Genomic DNA, 20,254 nt, shown 5'->3' with positions numbered 1-20,254 from the left:
CGTGGCGTTGCAGAAAGCTGTTTTAACAGCTGCATTTTGAATACATGGCGGGGTTTGTGTTTGTAGAATGTATAATACATAATGATTAAATAAATTCAAATCATCAGGCGCTGCACGGTAACAGTATTTCGTTGGTATTTGGTTGATACCACAATAATCATAATATTATTATCATTTTAATCTTTTAGTATTTTCAATATTTCAATGACAATAATATGCAATTCACAGAAAAATTTTTTTTTTTTTTCTTAAAATGTACTCTTCAAATCTTTTTATCAATGCTCGAGCATTAGAGATCTCTATTGATTTTTTTAACTTTCCGTAGGGTATGTTATAGTAATCGCAAAAAAAATTGAAAATGAAAATTTTTATATATCTTTACGTTTCAGAGGTTTCTGAACATTTTGGCATACCTTAGAAAAAGTGGATGTATTAGGTTGTCAAATATCTGCTCTTGGTTTATAATACAAAAAGGCGGAAGGGAGATATTTGACAACCTATTATGTGTGTGTATGTTTGCGTTTGTGTGTACGTGTGTACGGATACAAACTTTCGTCGACGATTTCGGGAACACGGTTCAACAGATTTAAATAATTCAAAAAAACATTCCATTCCTATTAATAAGGAGATGTGCTGGTTAGTTTTTGGCGAAGGCAGGTCTAGCCGTTCCGAAGATACTGGGCAAAAAGTGCCAAAAACGGTAACTCAGTTTTTAAGAGAACGGAGCGTCCGATTTTAATAATTCAAAAAACATTTTACTTGTATTGACAATCTGAAAAACTGATTTAAAAAAGTGAAAAAAACGATTTGGCGCTCAAAAATGATCATTAAACATAGGCACATCAAATAATCTGATATTTTATGGAGATTTTTTTTATTTATTTTTTATTGGCTTTGTAAGCTTCTACATTGACAGATTTAAATTGAGATTTAAATAATACGTTTAAATTTTGTTTACATTTCTATGGGTTTCATAACATCGTTTGTCCGTAAGACGGCGACGCGGCGCTTACGCGCTTCGATATTTTCCATGCAGCTAAAGCCGTACGATTGCTGTAAAAACAAGTTCAAAATTTCCAATATTTCAAAACAAAGAATTTTTTTTTCAAAAAAGTATATTTTTTTCAAAAATTTAAAATTTCTCCAAAAATCTAATTATTTCAAAGTTTTAAAAAAAATTTAATCTTTTTAAAGAAAATAATTTTTTGGTTCGGGAAGTTCCAGCAATTTGCTTTAAGGCACAATGCCATGCACCACTAATTTATTTATTTATTTTTCTTAATCATTTTTCCTTTTCTTAAAATGTACTGTTCATTTTTTTTAATGCTTTCTATTGATTTTTCTTACATCCAAGACATTTAAAAATTATTTTCTTCTTTTTCATTTCTCCCAAATTTGAAAAAAAGATAGGCGTGTATGTGAGTGAGTAAATAAATATTATTGTTTTGATCTTTAAGTAGTTGATTTTTTCTTACATTTTTTTTGATGCTTCTATTGATTTTTTTTGTATTTTGTATTTTTTTTTCTTTTCCGAAGTAAAAGTTTATGTTTTCTCCCTTAAATTTGATTAAGTCATTTTCTCCAGTACTTTTTTCTTTTATGCTTATTTATCTATGGTTTTCTTCATATTTTAGGTCATTTTGACCCCAAATTTGGAAAAAGTATTTGCGTAAAAGTAGTTGCATGTGAGTGAGTAAATAAATATTATTTTGATTTTTTAGTAGTTTCAGTATTTCAATGATAATAATGTAATCCCAGGATAAAAAAATTAGTGACTGAATTTTTCTTAAACTCATTAAATCTTTTTTAATGCTTTCTATTAAATTTTCTTGTACTTTTTCAAAAACCTTTTTCTTAATATTAATTGCGCGAAGTTGAAATTTACGTTTTCGCCCAAAAAATCGATTAAATAACTTTCGACGTTTCAAGTCATTCTTAATCGTGTGGCCCTAAATTCGAAAAAAGTGAATAAATATTATTATTTTGAGTTTTTAGTAGTTTCAATATTTCCAGTAAAAAAAATCAGTAATTAAATTTTGCTTATAATATACTTTTCAAAAGTTTTTTTCAATGATTTCTCTTTTCTTAACTATGACGACTTGCAGCTTGTTTATTGTATATCGGATATAAATAATATAATTTATTTAGATATTTATTGTATATCGGAATAAATAATATTTTGTATTAATTATTTAACTTTAAATTAAAATGTGTTAAATTGACTTCTGAATATTAAAGTATGCGACTTCATACAACAATAGGCAAAAACAAAACAATATCTATTTTCTATGATGTGAAAAATTCATTTGTTTTAATTTTTTATAAATTGTTTTTTATCAAATACCTATATTTATTGAATTATATTAACACACTTTATTCACAAAGGTTTTAAATCTTTTTATTTCACATATAATTAAATTATTTTCCCTTAAATTCGGCCCTTAAATGCCGAAGTCAAAGAAAAAATCTAAAACTGAATTTCTTAGTCTAATATCTGCAGATGATGATTCTCAATCTAGAATAAATGTTTTGTGGACTCCAAGCAATTTAGAGAAATTGATGCAAAATGAAATCGATGGTTCCAGAGAGGATTCAGAAATGGTAAATTATTGTTTAGATAAATTTATAATTTTATATTTAAGTAAAAAAGCTCAATAAAATAATAATAAATGAAAAATTAATATTTTATTTAAAATTATTTATTTCAAGTGTTTTAGCTAGAATTAAACTTAAAATCTGAATTATTTTCAATATTCAAAAAAAAAAAATTTTTTTTTGCTTTTTCCAAAACGATCGTTTTGTCAACACAAGCAAAAAGTTTTTTTAATCATTCAAATCGGATGCTTCGTTCCTTCAAAAACTGCCATTTTTTTACACATTAAGCTCTGTATCTTCGAAACGACTAGACCTGTCTTTGCCAAAAACTAATCACTACTTCTCCCCATCATTACGAATTGAATGTTTTTTAAATAATTCCAATCGGATGCTCGGTTCTTGCAAAAACCGAGTTTCCATTTTCTGCACTCGTTACTTCGTATCTCGGAAACGGCTGGACCGACCTTTGCCAAAAACAAATTAACTCCAATTCTTATCAGTGGGAATCGATTGCTTTTTCAATCATTCAAATCGGTTGAGTGGTACTCCCGAAAACGTCGACGAAAAATCGTATCCACATTTATAAACACAATCACACACACATCCAAAATGCCAAAATGTTCAGAAACCTTGAAAACGTAAAGATATGCAAAAAATTTTATTTCCGATTTTTGGCCCATTAAATTTAACTTACTAGAGTTAATAATACAATTGCCCCAAGTTTTCAAGAATTAAGACTTTTTGTTAAACTATATATAATTAAAATTTTTAAATAAATTTAAGTCGATGATTTAAGAAAGATTTAAATCGATTTTGAAAGGCCCTCCTTTAAAAGAATGAACTTAAGTGCGAAGAAAAGTTTCTTCAAAAGTAGGCGTATTAATCGGGATTGCAAAATGGTAAAATACTTGATAATTTTATTATTGAAAAAATAAAACCCTAAAAATAGCATAATAACGGCTAACGCATTTCGCTGACATTCATATATAAGATATATATAAAAATCGATTTGTTATAAATTTAGTATGACAAACAAAAATTACATATACAATATGAATATTTAAGTAGACTTGTGTTCTTCAAAACTAATCATATTTGATAAATGGTCGTGATTACATAAAGAAATGTCATTGTAACTAGTTAAAGTCAGAGGCTTAACTATCGAGATAAACGGATCTGCCAGCATACAAAATGTAATCACCAATTAAAAGTCCATTGAACTTATACTTAACTCTTCCACAATAGAAATTATACATACAATTACAAACGAAGAGATAAAACAAATATAAAATAGTAAGGCAAATTGCTGGAACTTTCCGTGCCGTACAAGAATTATGAAATTTTTTGAAAATTTTGAATTTTTTCAAAGCGATCACGCATAGCTGCATAGCTGTTTTAGAGATGAAACGGTTAAACATATAAATCTTGATACGGAACCTAAAGAAATGTAAATAAAATTTATATTTATTATTAAAATCTCTATGAAATATCTGATGATTTGATATGCATATGTCTAATGATCATTTTTGACCGCCATATGTAATGTATTTCTTTCGAATCTTCGAAACCACTGAACCTTCTTTCCCAAAAATTTAGTAAAGTCTTCATTCCGTCAATACAAGTAAAATATTTTTTGAATCATTCAAATCGGATGTTCCGTTCTCTCGAAAACGAAATTGCCATTTTTGCACTTTTTGCCCCGTATCTCCGAAACGGCTGGACCTGCCTTCGCCAAAAACTAATCAGCACGTCTCCCCATCAATAAACATTTGAATTATTGAAATCGGTTAATCTGTGCTCTCAAAATCGTCGAAGAAAGAATTTTTATGCCAAAATATTAAAAAAGTCTTAAAGATATGCAAAGAAATTTGTTTTTCGATTTTTCTTTGCTATAATTGACCCTACGGCAGTGGTTTCCAACCTTTTTTGCACCGCGCCTCCCTGCACTAATATAAATAAATTGTTGCGCTTCCCTTTTTTTGATGATTTAATTTTAATTTTATAAATTTCAACTGATATCAGACTACAAATTAATATGCAATATTATGTAAAAATATGCATAAAAACTAATTATTTTTTGTTTATTTTTTAATTTATTTTTTTATTTCAAGAAATATAATTAACAAAACTAATACGATTGCAATTTTTCGTTTTCTCGACGTTTTGAGACATTTTGAAACGAATAAGACCAATTTCGGAAAAAGTATGTATGTGTGCGTGTGAATGTATGTGAACCGATTTTTTGACCACCCGTCGACGTTTTCTCAAAAACGGCTGGACCGATTACAAAAATTAAAAAGCCATTCAATGTAACTCGATAAAGACTATCATTTTTCAAATTTGTGTAACGATCGGCCGAGCCGTCCCTTTGTAATTAGCAGCAAAGTGAAACGTTTTTGTCCACGTTTTAGCCAAAAATTCTGAAGCAATTTCAAAAATTCAAAAGCTATTCGAAAGATATCATTTGGGAATCAGGCTGATTAGATTTGGATAAAGATCAGCCGAGCCGTTTCTTAGTAATTAACTGTAGAAAAAAAAAATCGAGAACATTTTAAGAATATACTAAACAAAATATTATGGCTCTACAACGAGTCGATTAATTTTTTAAAAAATTAAGTTAACCAAAGTTTGAAAAAATATGATAATAAAATATCTGTGATGTGATAAGCCAAAATTTGAATTTCTGCAATCATATAGTTATTAAGTAAAATTTCAGGGATGGGGCGGCATTTTCGTCAGTGCCCCAGAGCCGAATGTCTTAATCCGGCCCTGCTTACGGAAAGTTAATTAATAAACAGTATAAAATTTATAATTTATATTTCTTTCTTGTTAGGGATTTCAACAAGTCGATCCATCAACGGTTTCGACTCAAAGTTCTTATATGTCAGGGCAGCTTGGAGAATGGGGTGCAATTGGCCTGGACAAAGATAGGTAATTCAAATGCAAAAGATATAATAATGAAAAATATTTATTCGCAGTTTTTAATCAGTGCATCCTTTATATATCGTAAATATTTAATAGATACGATAAAAATGCAAAGGCGCGTGATATTGCCCTACGTTCAGAATCAGGAAATTCTATGGCAGAAATCAAATTTCTGAAAGGCCTAGGACAACATCCTGAAACAAAAGAATTTATGCTGCTGAAACTTGACTTAAGCGGATTGGTAATTGAAATATTTGAATATTAAATCTACTACCCAGTAATAAAGATTAAAACATTTATTCATTTCTTTCATGAACTGCCTATATTTATTTTTTTAGTGCACTTCCAGAGTAGGCTTAGCGGACCCTGCAGACTCCCAATATATGTAATTTAACAATTTTATTCGAATTTGTAATCTTTGTCCAATGTCTATTTTTGATATTTACTCAGTGTCTATGCTGACAAAAATAAAATATTTACGTTTTAGTCACGTGGCTGGTTCATATTCAGTTTCAGCTTAAAAAATGAAGGTTTCTCATTTGAAAATATAAGCACATAGTCTCATAAAATGATATATTATAAAGTAATATCAAAAGTATTATCAAGATTTTAAAATTAGATATTTTATATTATACCTTATATATTAGGAAAATTATATATACATATTTTATTTTTTGCAGTTATTATCAAGAAACTCTCAATTTTCGAAAACAGAGAAAATTACAATAAATTCTACAACTATTATTAAAACCGCAAATCGAAAATGATATAACTTTTTAATTCTGAGAATTTATATGCATATATTTAAAATGCTTAGTAATATTTTTTTTATTTTAGGGATTGATAAAATTGGATTCTCACCTGACCAAATGCCGTTATATCCAAAGCTTAGATTTATCTAATAATTATCTAACAAATATTTCGGAAGTGGGCACGCTGACCTATCTTAATAATCTGGATTTGAATCATAACGTATTAACGGAATGTTTAGCTTTTAAAGGTCTGTAAAACAAGTTAATAAAAAAATTTAAATATTAATATATACATGTTTATTCAATTGGGTTAAATTATATGAGCCCTAAGTTCACCGTGCACATCTTGTTTCTATGGGTTATTTTAAAAAACTTTGGCAAAACAAATACTTTTAGGATTTTCTTTTGACTATTAACTTTATTAGAAGATTAAACATGAGTTCTTGTGAGGTTCTATTCAAATTTATGGAGAAAAAACATTATTAGAAATATCGCTGGCTTAAAATTTCATCCTGAGCTATGGTTTCTTCAGCAAAATTTCTTAAATGTGTGCGATGTGACCCAATGACCACAAAATTTGACCCGCCCTAATCTAAGTAATAAATCAAATATTCTTGAATTGTTTTCACACTTTTCTTTAACATTAAATATTATTTTTAGCACCTTGGAACCTGACTTATGTGAATTGTTCCTACAATAAAATAAAAGCTATATACGACCTCACAGAATTTTGGTCCCTGGTCCATCTAGATTTATCCCATAACGAAATAGAACGCCTGGAAGGTCTAAACCATCTCATGTAAGCAATGAATTTATGCATTAAAGTATTACAAACTGACGTAATATATATTATATTATTTTTATAAGGTATTTGAGGTATCTCGACGTTTCTTACAATTGTATCAAAAATATTTCTGGATTGACTAATTTGAGATTGATGGAACTGGATCTGTCCCATAACGAAATCGATTCTTGTGAACCGGGAGAGATTGCAAGTCTAAGGCAGTTGAGAAGACTGCATCTTCAGGTTTTTTTCTTTTGACAAGAATATTAATATATATATATATATATATATATATATATATATATATATATATATATATATATATTAATTTGGAAATATGAATAAACAACACTCTTTTTTGCACTAATTTATTAAATAATAATTTTCACAAACGTTTCGAGGCTAGGTTTGTCTCAAAAAGAGTGTTGTTTGTTCATAGTTCCAAATTAATATCTATTATTCACTCAGAATACATTTGTTATATATATATATATATATATATACACATACTATAAACTACGCTTACCAAATGAGCTATAAGTAAGAACTCTTAGAAGAGATTGAGAAGTCCAGAAAATTAAAATTGCAGTTGTATATGTGCTTTTCATAAAAATAATTTTAAGTAAATCTCTTTCCTTATTTACTTAATAGGCTACTAATTGTCTATTTCTGAAGTTTTGCTAAAATCTAAAGTAATTAAGATATTTAATATAAAAACAATACATAATATATATATATATATATATATATATATATATATATACTACTTAAATGATTATAAGTATCTATTAATAAATATTAACTATTAATATTTCTAGCTTAGGGTAAATATAAAAAAGTATAATATAAAAAAAGGCAATAAAGGTTAAATTTTCATATATAACAATTAAATTATATTATTATATAATTATATTAAAACATCATCAGTTAAGCCGTATTAAACAGTTTGTAAATACGATAGTGCAAAGGCAAATGTTGTCGCTATTTTATTCAAGCATGAATTAATAAACTTTGAGTGCATATCTTAAGTCGAAGTGTATTCAAAACCTTATAATTAGCAATAAATTGTATTTTTCGAAGGATAACAAGTTGTCTAGCCTGAGCTTAATGAAGGATACAGTGAAATTATTACTGATAAACTTTTCATATAATAGAATCGAGCATCTTTACGAAGCCAGTTATTTACAGGTAAAAACATTCATTTCATTATTTAATTATATATATATATATATATATATATATATATATATATATATATATATATATATATATATATATATATATAATATTTTTAATCGAATAACAATTTCACTACTTCATTTATAAGTTTCGACACTTTGTATGTATCATTAGTGAATCAAATGAAAAACTAAAACACAAAATTAAAACATTTTTTAATTGACAAATAACAAAAAAAAAAAATAGCAACAATCTCAAACCTAACTATTTAAGAACTTACAAAAAATAATTTTCTAAATTTTTGCCAATTTTGAATTGATTAAATTGCAAATTTTTAATGAAAAAACTCTTAGTTTTATTTTTTGATTATTTTAACAACATATCAAGTGCCAAAACGTTTAAATAAAGAAGATGACTGAGAAAGAGTACAAATTTTGAGATTGCATTAAAAAAAGTATGAATGCAAAAATAAATACACATATGGTTGAATAATTGACTGAATGATTAGCAAATAGAATTTGGCAAAAACGAACTACTTCTTCAGGACGTTAATGAAATTAGAACTATTTTATTACAAATAATACAAAATGGTACCACGAATTGTTATAAACAAATTGTTTTAATCAAATCCCAATATGAAATGTTAGCCCAAACTCTTTTATGCGAGTCCAATATCTATCACCATGGTCCAAAATTTTATAGTTGTTGTCTTTCTTGAGTAACCAATAGTCGATCCTCTTATAAGGAGATTTTGTTTCAAACATTATTTCAAATTTGGATCCTTTACGAAAAACATGATTCTTTCCTTTGATTGAATCAAAGTTAGTTTTCATAAATGTATCTATTGTCAGATTTGACCTTGAACGTATTGGTAATGCTATGTCATCTACTATTAAATTTATTGAAAGTCTATCGAGTTCAGACTTGGGCATTTTTGTACGCCATACTATATATTCGATTGACATAGGGACGGCACATAGATACTCAAATTTTTCTACAAGCTTCTCTATGGGTTTGATACGTCCCGGAAATTCTGATTGAAATTTCACAGAAGCTGTTATTTTAGCAAATAATTTAGCTCTGCGAGGTCTTTTGGCTCTGATAGGTGTCATTCTTGGTTCAGTTATTGAGCAAATAAACGAACTCTTGATGTCTGGTTTGGCCTCTTCTTCTGAATATAAGTAATCGTATATAAATATGATATCATTAGCATCAAATGCTTTTAAAAAAATTGGATCAAATAGTAGATCATTTGCATCAGAAGTTAGAATACGAACTTTGTTAATCAAACCATGCGACTGAAAGAAAAATTATATAATTTTTATAAGCTCTTAAATAAAACATTTTTTAAAAGGGCTTAATATATAATATACAGTTTTCATATATTGTATTGTAATTACCAAGAGAAAATTTCTGATATGCAATATTTCTTCATCAGAATTTATGTTGTGTTCATATATGATGGTTCCAAAATTTCTACGATTAGTTGCAGATGAACATATTTTTTTAATAGTTATATTTTGAATAGTTCGATTAATAGTAACTAAATTACTATCTTCGCTGTGGTTACATTTTGGCCTTGTTTTAATATTTATGGAAGCATATTCATACAAAGCATGGAGGAGCTAAATTATAAAAAAATTAACATACAAACAATAAAATGTATATGATTAAATATTTAACTTAATCAGAATGATATATTAAATAATAAACATATGTATATATTCACATTCAATTCTTCCATATTTAAGGAAGGCAAATTAATAATTTCACTCAGAACACCAGCGTCCAGTTGAGCCAATTTTTTATGAAGAAGAATTTCATCAGCATTATTTGCTATAAACTGTAAAGTGAATCAGTTCGATTTTCAAATACATTATAATTTATATTCATGAAGAGATTGAATCATAATCATAACTTTTTGTACACATAAATGTTGACAATGCTTCTCATTTGATACCTCATTTTGCTTCATCAATAATAAAATCTAATATTAACAAATGCTAAAGAAAAAATAAGTTCTAATTTAGTAGCATGCATAAGGAAAATATAAGAAATATAAATTAATCTAATTAACTACTTTCCATTCATTATATAAAACTGAAATTAAATACATTCATGCAGGCAGCTTTCTTATATTCGCACTCTGTTTTTGTTGCCAAATAAAAACATTCCAAAGCATTACCAACGTTCAGCTCTGGTCCTAAGAGGTACTTGCAAATATTTGACAATTCAGCAATTTCATATGTTTTTTGACATAAGATACAAACCATCGATTTGTCTTACTGTTAATTCATCAAGATCATCATATGAAATGTATTGGTAAATATATCTAAAAAATGAATTGGTTTCTACATATAACACTTTTTTACTAAATATTAAAGTACATAAAAATGTGGAACCTATATGTGGCTCCATCAGTCTTAAATTAACTAATACATGCACATGTTTTATTACCATAAATTAACAAGAAAGCAATAGTGCTAAAATTAGGTGGTTAATTGACTAAAACAAGGTGAATATATATTTGGTGACATGCAATATAATATTATAGTAAATTAATTTATAAACTACTGAAATATTTGCCAATGAAGGAATACATACTTCAAGAATTTTCGAAAACCTTCTTATCTTTTTCCTTGATGCAAATATTCGACTCTACAGTTGAATTTGCAACTAATATTTTATAGACATTACCAAGTGTCGCCCTATCCAACTTGTAATCTGTACTAGTTCCCTAGATTAAAATAAATAGTTAATTAATTTTTAATATTGATAAATACTTATCCAAGAACGTTACATCTGAAAAGTGACAGTTATTGTTACGTCTGAAAACTTGGCTAATAATTCCAAATTAAAAGTTCTTTTTTGGCCTGCAAACAATCTTTTCAGAATGTCAACATGGTGCAAGTGTGATCACAAATTAAAGTAAACAACTTACATAAAAGTGCAAACTTTACAGTTCAATGTGATTTGAAACAAAATCAGTTTTCGCCATACGGTAACGTAGATCGTATATTATATAGATCAGCCATTTTATATTTCAGCACGCTATTAGCGCCATCTAACATTTGACTATTCAATTTTATGAAATACTTTGGAGCAAGAAGGATAATAGAGCCATAGAGCACCCTTACTCGATTATTTATGGATGCACCTTGTTTTTTTTTCGAATTTTTGATCAATTTTACGCATAGATAAAGAAGAGTTTCCGAGGGGAAAGTTTATGCTTTCGGAGAAAAAATCCGATTTAGTAATTTTTTATTTTCTTTGTTTGTGTTCAAGTCGTTCTGAATCAAATGAGTCCCAGCGATGATAAAAGTCAATTTGTGGGACTCGAAACGTATGGATCTATTAAATTTATTTTAAAAACATATCTTAGTTTCCATTCTTTTTCATATTTGGGGGGTGAAACCACGGGCATGGGTGGGATTGGCCTTCCAAAGTTAGTGGGGATAGGTCATACATTTGGACGCGATTGGGCACTCTAGATGAGTCAAAAGGAATTTTTGAAATTTTAACCCTTATTTTTGGGTCAATGCACAGGATCTCAGATAATTCATTTTAGAGGTATGGTTCTTCTGCATATAATATAATATATATATATATATAATATATTTAAATTTTATTAAATATATAAAATAGCTATAAAAAAACAATATAATTACTTGAAAAAACGAAAAAATATAACATTATTAACATAATTGAATAAAATATTCTTGTATCTTATTAACCATAATAGTACCATAATATAACCACAATCAATAATATTGTGAGTATAAATATTACAGAATTAAATACTATTGGTTCAGCCGATTTTCGAGGAATGAATTTTGCTTCACAAAGATACAAGCAATTCGTGATATTTCTTTTGAGAAAGATAGCTATATTGGATGGCGAAACTGTTGACCCAGCAGAAAAGGTAATATAGTAAAAAAAAAGCAGAAAAGGTAATATAGTAAAAAAAAATAACTCAGTTTTATTATTGCTAGCCATAATTATATTTCGTATAAGATAAATTTAGTGCAATCTTTAATTCATAATTCTAATCATTTGTTTCTTTCCAGGTAGTTGCTGTGGGAAGATTCGAGCCCACTGCTTTCGGAGTTGCTAATAGGGATTACAAAAGACTTTTAGCAATAGATTGCATTGCATTGGATGAAGGATTTTGCAAGAATCACATGCACAAACACAAACGACTAAACGTAGGCTGTCCCACAAGTGAAAATGGAATCTTGGACTTTATAACGCCACTTGTCATACTCGTGGGGCCTCCTGGTTCGATGTTAGGTATGAGTACGAGCGTAAACGTATATATATATATATATATATATATATATATATATATATATTAATATATATTTGACATAAATTAACTAGCAACAATTGGCATTTCGCTAAGGCAATTTGAATAATTGAAATACTCAATGAGAATAGAAATTTATCACTTTTTCAAATTATGATTAATGAAAACTTAATGAATATTTATAATCAAACTATCTTTCGTTTATCCATAATATTTTAGAATATTTGTTTAGACCAGTGTTTTCCAAAATCGTCCATAAAAACTCCGAAGGACCCATGACAACTTTTCAGGGGTCCATGTCAACAAAAAAAAATGTAATGGGTAAGGGGTCCACAAAATGTAAATTAGTGTGCATTATATGTAGTATCATATTAATGCCAATAATATCGATTTACAAAGATCCAATATTTTTAAATTGACCTGAAATTTATAAAAAAAAAATCTTATTGGGTAAATAGGGTGTCGATGGAAATACACAAGCATAAGGAGTGTACAACACAAAAAGTTTTGGAGTCTATATAGTTTAAGAAGTTTTATTATTCATTAAAATTTATATGTGGATCAAACTCAAATGGAAACTCGCTGTGAGTGGAATTCTGTCTTGAGGCAATTATGGCATCGAGCCTTAAGGCAAATTGCTGGAACTTCCCGTACCGTAACGAAATGTTCGAGGAATACCGAATGTTTTCAAATAGATTATTATGAATATTGTAACATTGTCTAATATTTATAAGAATTATATAAACTGAATTGCAGAGTTGAAATTATTTGTAAAGTATATTAGAACTATAGTCAGAATTAAAAATAAAATCTGAATTATTTTCGATATACAAAAAACTAAAAAAAAAAAAAAAATGAAACAATTTTTTTTTTCCAAAATCAATAATTTTGTTAAGACAAGCAGAAATCTGACGCTTAGTTCTCTCAAAAACTGCCATTTTTTACATATTTAGCTCCGTATCTTCAAAATGGCTGGGCTTGCCTTTGCCAAAACTAATAAACACTTCTCCCAATCATTACTAATTGAATGTTTTTTAGATCATTCAAATCGGATACTCCGTTCTCTCAAAAATTCGATTTCTATTTTTTGCACTCTTTGCTCGTTATCTCCGTACCTGCTGGACCTGCCTCTACCAAAAACTAATCAGCTCTTTTCCTTATCATAAAATCGAATGTTTTTTAAACCATTCAAATCGGTTGATCCGTACGCCCGAAAACGTGGGCGAAAATTTAATCGGTTGATCCGTACGCCCGAAAACGTGGGCGAAAATTTGTATCCATACATACACACACACACACACACACACATCCATTTTTTCTGAGGTATGCCAAAATGTTCAGAAACCTTCAAAACGTCGAGAAATGTAAAAATTTTAAATTCCGATTTTCGGCCCATTACAATAACTTACCCTACGGGAAGTCAACAAATAGTGAAAAACGTTGAAGCATAGTGTTGGAAAGAGCTTCACTAGATTTTTAACTTTTAAAAATTAATTTAATATAGAAATAAAATTAGGAAAAAATAAGATTTCAAAATATCTGGTCTATTAGTTTGGATGCATTTAGAACTGAAATAGTTCAGATACTTAAAAACTAAAACACAAAATAATTTTGATATTAACTTCTTTTGCAGCTGGACTGTGTTTTAGAGTCGCTCATCAGTTTCCTGATAAAATTCACAACGGCTTGATTCACACGACTTGCGAACCATTGCCGGTAAATTTGTTTTAGAATTATATTAGAATGTACAGTATATTATATTATACACAAAATTAAATTTAGCTAGTTTGACTGAGTCAGGCTTTTGTTGTTCAGGTTGAAATTAAATTCTGTTTTTTTTAAACATTTTCAATTTCATGATAGCGTTATTTATGAAATGACAACTATTGTATTGTATACCATACAATAGATTGAAATATTCCCATATGTGAAATACCTCTTAACAAGCAGGAGAATACCATATTACAAGAAACCAGATTAGCACACTAGCTTAGAAATGCATCTAATTAATAATGACATTGAAGCTAGGAAACTTAAAAAAAATTCGAAAACGATTTGTTTGCTTCATATGAATCATTAAATAAAAATATAAATAAATTTATATATCTATTATAGCCCTCAAGTGACGGGGATGAGCTTGGTGAATTGATTGATTATTACAATTCTGGATATGTCTTCATATCGAATGATGAATTCATGGACATGCTCCGATCTGGACAATTTCTAGCTACAAATGTTCTTCATGGATATCATTATGGACTTTGTTAGTAAATGTTATATAATAGAATTAAGCAAAAAGAATTTTGCATCATAGGTGCAAACACTAACTTTCTTGAAAAAATAATTTAGCATAATTTTGGCCATTACTTGGCTTTTAGTTAATTCACAATATGAATTTGTAATCAAGGAATCAAAGTAAAATTGGATTACGCATCCAATTTTTTTTCCCTATAAGCTTTGTTCTGTGCCCCATGAGTTTTATTTAGTTCTATTCATTATAGTCCTAACTGGACTGAACACTGTCTGATTATTATCTACTATATTCCAAAATTGAGTAAAACCAACTTCATTATCACTGTATAGCTGTCGCAACTTTTTTCTATCACAATTTCACAGAAAAATCATAATTAATGATTTTATTTTATTTTAGCCAGGCAAGAGTACAATGAAGCAACAAATAATCGCAAACTACTCATAATTCATGGAGATTTAGAAATGGGTTTGGGAATGAGACAAAAAGGCTTGAAGCCACGCCTTGTGAGAGCAATGCCCAGATCCTGGTCGAAACATTTGAATACTTTGCGTCTGGAGTATAGCAACAAGTGAGTTTAAATAAATAGATGAAATAAAATGATAGTGTAGTTATTTTCATGTATCATAATCGCGAGCGTCAAAGAAATAATTTCTTTAAAAATTTAATTTTATGCAGAGCAGAAGTCAATATTTAGACTTAACTTAATAACTGATACTTTTTTGTGACATTACATTTAGTTCTATTCCATCTATAATTTACAAGAATTATAACATGTTTATTGCAGGTTTTTTCTCTGGAATATTCCCCCGCAGATCATAGTCAGAGACGTGATGGATGAAATCATTGACAGAGCCATATTTAAATCAGTGAAACGACCAAAAAATATTATTGATTCACCGTCACTTGTTAAAATATATGGTAAGACTCATAGGTAAAAAAAACGATTAAATAAGTTTGACAATAATATCAATATCTGAATCGCTCATACTTGTTAGATCACATTTGTCATTTTTAAGTTTGTCTTACTCAGCTCAAACATTGAAAGAAAATATATTTTTTATTGATATGAGTTTGTTTGGTTGACTTTAATTTTTTTAGGAAAGGACCACATCAGTCAGACTACCATGACCTCACAATATTACAACATTGCCACTGAAAGCAAAATAGGTCTGATGAAACAGAAAGTCTGCGATGCCAAAAAACCAGTAATTGTGGAAAATAAGTTGACTAAAATATTTGGGTCTAACAAACCGGAGAAAGGTAATTGAAAGATTATTTAACAGCCCTTAGATTTTTTGCTCTATATCAAATGTTCAAAAATAGACCATCAAATATTCTTTCTTATATATTGGCCAAATAATTGTTATTCTTGATCTATATCAGTATCTACTATTAAAGTATTTTAAAAGCAAAGCGTTATTTATGTAATTGATAATTTATATTTTTCTATAATTTTCATGTCAGAAAAATCAAAAGGTTTATCCATTACATCAGATTACCTCGAAAAACTGCTAACAAGTCGCGAGAAAAGCAACATAGTAAGTGAATTACAATTTGATAATAAATATTATTCAATTATAATCAAAATAGAAATGTATATTGCTATTATTCCTAATAACGCAAAAGGTTTTACAATTATTCTATGCTAAATTTTTAAGATTCGGTCTTGTACAAAAAGCTTGTGATATTTTTTAAAAAACAAAGTTATTGGTTCGATTATAGTTTTTTTGAAGTGTAATAAGATTACTAATGTTTAAATTCAAAATAAGTGCTTTGAATTACTTGTTTTGTTCTAATAAAAGAAAATTTAGGTTTGTAGTACACAAATAAAAAGCAAACTATTGGATTTCCTTAAAAAAAACATTATTGTTTATGTAACCAATTACTGGATATCTTCCTATAAAAAGATTATAATTTATTGAAAATACAAAAGAAAATATTTTAAATAACAGCAATCGCAAATCCAATATATTCCAATATAATCGATATCTCAATATCGATAAAATAATATAAGATGTTGAATAAAAATTATACTAATTATGAATATTATATGGTTCCATTTTTAGGCATCTAATGACACATATAAACCGGCAGGAAATACAGTTTATACGAAGTTACCAGGAATGTCCAGCGTGGATTTAAAATCAGGAAGTAAGATATTGAATTTTAGGAAAAAGCAAAAAAAAAAATAATAACAAACAAAATCCCAAAAAATCCAACCTTAAGTATAGCTTATTACATTTTTGATATATGAAGTGTGGTATCAAAAAAAGTTAAACTATCTAGATTATGAATTATTGCTTTTTTAAAATTTAAAAATAAAAAAAGTTCAAAGTTCGATATTCCCAAAACACAATATTTCTACATAAAGGGTGCATTGCCATACACTACTAGTTATGGTTGGTTGTCCAGTTATGACAAAAATTACTGCTCCATATGATTCAGGACATAATTTTGAAGTTTTTGATTTTTAGATTTGATAAAGAAACACTTTGCTGATCTAATTTATATACAACAATACATGTAATTTTTAAAAAGTGTCTAATTATTTATTATTTATTTTTAAGTGCTGATAAACAGAACAAGTTCAAGTATTACAAACGCATCGGACATAACGAGACATAGGGTATCATTTGTGCCGGACAAGTTTGAAATTCGTAAGTAATTTAGTAATATTATTATTAGCAACATATACCATTTTCATTCATGTCCATGTTTAAGTCATCCACTTGCATGTTGCATACTTATTTCCAAAATTTAAAATCAAAAACTCAAAATTTTACATCATACCAGATGTCTTGTTCGAGTTGATACAAGGTGATACAAAGTATAATTCCCTAGGTTGTTTTTTTTATTTATATTTGCACATGGTAAAGATATGCCAAAATTAAAAATGAAAAAAAAAAATTACAATTGCCCAAAATATTTATTCATTATGCACTTCTATGTATCTCTTGTATTGGAATATATTAATGCAATTATTTCTCGATAATGAAATAATTTGTAGTAGTAGTGCCTTAGGGCAGGTTTGTGCGCTGAGTTAAACTCCCATTCGATTCAGGGAAGAATAGTGTGAGAGATTTTCCATTACCACCACTACCATCTTAGTGTCCAAAAATTGGCTATTTTCAGGTGAAAATGAGTTTTCGAACCATAGACCTTACACTACATGAACTGCTAGTCGAGCACAAAATAAGTATATATGAGCAACTTCACAGTCCCTTTCTATATTTTAACACTTTATAAAATGGAAAACATATGAGGACTAGCAGTAAATGCGTATGAGGTCATGTAGTATGGTTCGAACTCACGACTCCTCCACACGCTTAACACCACGGAACACCATATACACCTAAGTCTGTTTTTACACGGTCTTTTTGTACACAGTTTGAAAATTGAATATTTTTAATTTTTTTACACGAATTTATTCCATTTAGCACGATTTGAAATTTTATGTACTTATATTTTTTTTGTCAAATTTAATTTCTGCGAAGTATGTTCATATCACAAAAAAGTATTTATGAAAGAAAAAAGTCTGAATAGAACTAATTTAGGGGAATTTTTCCTTTATGTGCATACAATAAAATTATTTTTTACCTTAAAAATTGAATAACCTATTCTTTTTGTTCACAACATAGTTTTTTAGTTCCTGAACTTACCATACATTTAATTTATATTACTTTTAAGATGAGAGTGCATATCTTTTTTATCATTAATTACTATGCTTGTGAAAATAAGCATTATATATTTGATTTAACAAATAAACATGAATTCTTGTTCTTAAAAATTCTTGTTTTTCACTAATTTTAATAGGTTTCAGAGATTAAGAACAAATCACCCATTTTTGAAAAAATAAAAAAGTTGGTACGAAAGATTCAGAATAAAATCACGAATAAAACGATATATAAATCGTTACGTGTGTTCATATAATTTTTTTTGAGATTATCTAATTTTTCTTAAATCTTAAGGAAATATGTAATTAATACCTAAATATACAAAATTTATTTTCGACAATAGTAAAATTTTATAATAATTCATTATAACTATTATTATAATTTATATCAACGAAATTAATAAATAAAGTTATTATTTCGTACATTTATTTATGATTATTAAGAAATTTTGTACGATAATTATTAGTAAATCTTTCCACGATCACTAAGCCACGCCCCTTTTTAAAAACACGCGCCAAAATTAACTATAACATTACTATTTTGTTGATGAATGATTATTATTTTATTCTCCTAATTTATATATAAATTGTATACATGTATAAGATCAATGCCTTTTTTTACACGTTTTTTTTTTACACGGCTTCTTCTGGAACCAATCTACTGTGTAAAAACAGACTTAGGTGTATATATATATATATATATATATATATATATATATATATATATATATATATATATATATATATATATGACATCCTTCCTAAAATAGTTTTTCTAGATGTATGAGCCAATATATTACTCATGTGATCAATAATTTAACAACTTAAACACATATATATCCAACTATATTTCGTGTAGAGTTTTATAAAAAAAATTTTTACAATATTATAAACTAACATGCTGTAGACATCCTCACAAAAGAGCACTTCCAAAAATAACTTCGCACACCAGTTTAAGCACCATATTTAAAATATTATCTTGTCTTCATTATAGACTGAACAATATTGTAAAAAACGGATTTCACGTAACCAAAATATATATTTTTTTTGTTTCTGAAATGAAAAAAATAGTTTTAATATTACATAACTTATGATTTAAATAATTAGTTTCAAATTGTTAAACGGTTCACATTCAAACCTGTTTTCTAAACTAATAATTCAGATATAGTCCAGTCATTTAAGCTTAAATTAGGTAAGAATCTCGGAATTCGAGATACCCAGCTGTATGTCTGTAAATACTTGTATATTGACTTAAAAGTTGTCTCAAAACCTACATATGGTATGTACATTCTACCATATGTAGACTGGGTATCTCGAGTTCCGAGGTGAACTTACTATAATGACTGGACTAATAGTAAAATAGCAGAAGTCGGATTGTTAATATTTTTGAACAGTTTACTATATTTAAAACTCTATGAAATAATTTATTATGCAAATATATTCGGAAATATAAAAACCAATTTATAGCAGCAAAATAGTTTTGTTCCTATAAATGACTTCAAAGTATTTAGGCTAAAGCTACAAATAATTAGCGGTCTATTTCTTATTCCTGGAAACACATTGTTACTATCCTGCATAACACGCTTTTTTGGTTCGGTCCTTGAAAAATCGTCTTAATGGAGTTTTACTGAATTTGAATTTGATAAACCAAGGAAGAGTTATTGTAAACTTATGCTATGTAATAATAAATATATGTAATAAATATAAGAATAAAAATATTTCATATGAACTAATATTTTATAGATAATTATAAAATTTAATAAATTTGATTTTACCATCACCAACC

The 20,254-nt window shown here is 27.8% G+C and overlaps 1 protein-coding gene across 1 annotated transcript; it reads right to left on the bottom strand.

Moving 5' to 3' along the window:
• Nucleotides 1–8,846: 8,846 nt before the first annotated feature.
• LOC113374650 lies at nucleotides 8,847–10,508 on the bottom strand. Its single transcript, XM_026614626.1, has 4 exons — nucleotides 10,350–10,508; nucleotides 9,965–10,078; nucleotides 9,636–9,860; nucleotides 8,847–9,533 (listed from the first exon to the last, which is right to left on the bottom strand). The coding sequence occupies exons 1-4, from the start codon at nucleotides 10,506–10,508 to the stop codon at nucleotides 8,859–8,861; spliced, it is 1,173 nt and encodes a 390-aa protein (XP_026470411.1). The 3' UTR covers nucleotides 8,847–8,858.
• Nucleotides 10,509–20,254: the final 9,746 nt, after the last annotated feature.

Source organism: Ctenocephalides felis, unplaced genomic scaffold (genome assembly GCF_003426905.1).
Source record: "Ctenocephalides felis isolate EL2017-DRISC unplaced genomic scaffold, ASM342690v1 CF-g0.4_SCAFFOLD_01886, whole genome shotgun sequence".
NCBI lineage: Eukaryota > Metazoa > Arthropoda > Insecta > Siphonaptera > Pulicidae > Ctenocephalides > Ctenocephalides felis.
This window is presented reverse-complemented; position numbering and strand designations above follow the sequence as displayed.

Coding starts and splice junctions, on each gene's coding strand:
- LOC113374650 (XM_026614626.1), bottom strand. CDS start 10,508: ATGGTTTGTATCTTATGTCAAAAAACATATGAAATTGCTGAATTGTCA. Junction 9,861..9,964: donor TAAATATGGAAGAATTGAAT/GTGAATATATAC, acceptor TTTATAATTTAG/CTCCTCCATGCTTTGTATGA. Junction 9,534..9,635: donor ATATCAGAAATTTTCTCTTG/GTAATTACAATA, acceptor TTTTTCTTTCAG/TCGCATGGTTTGATTAACAA.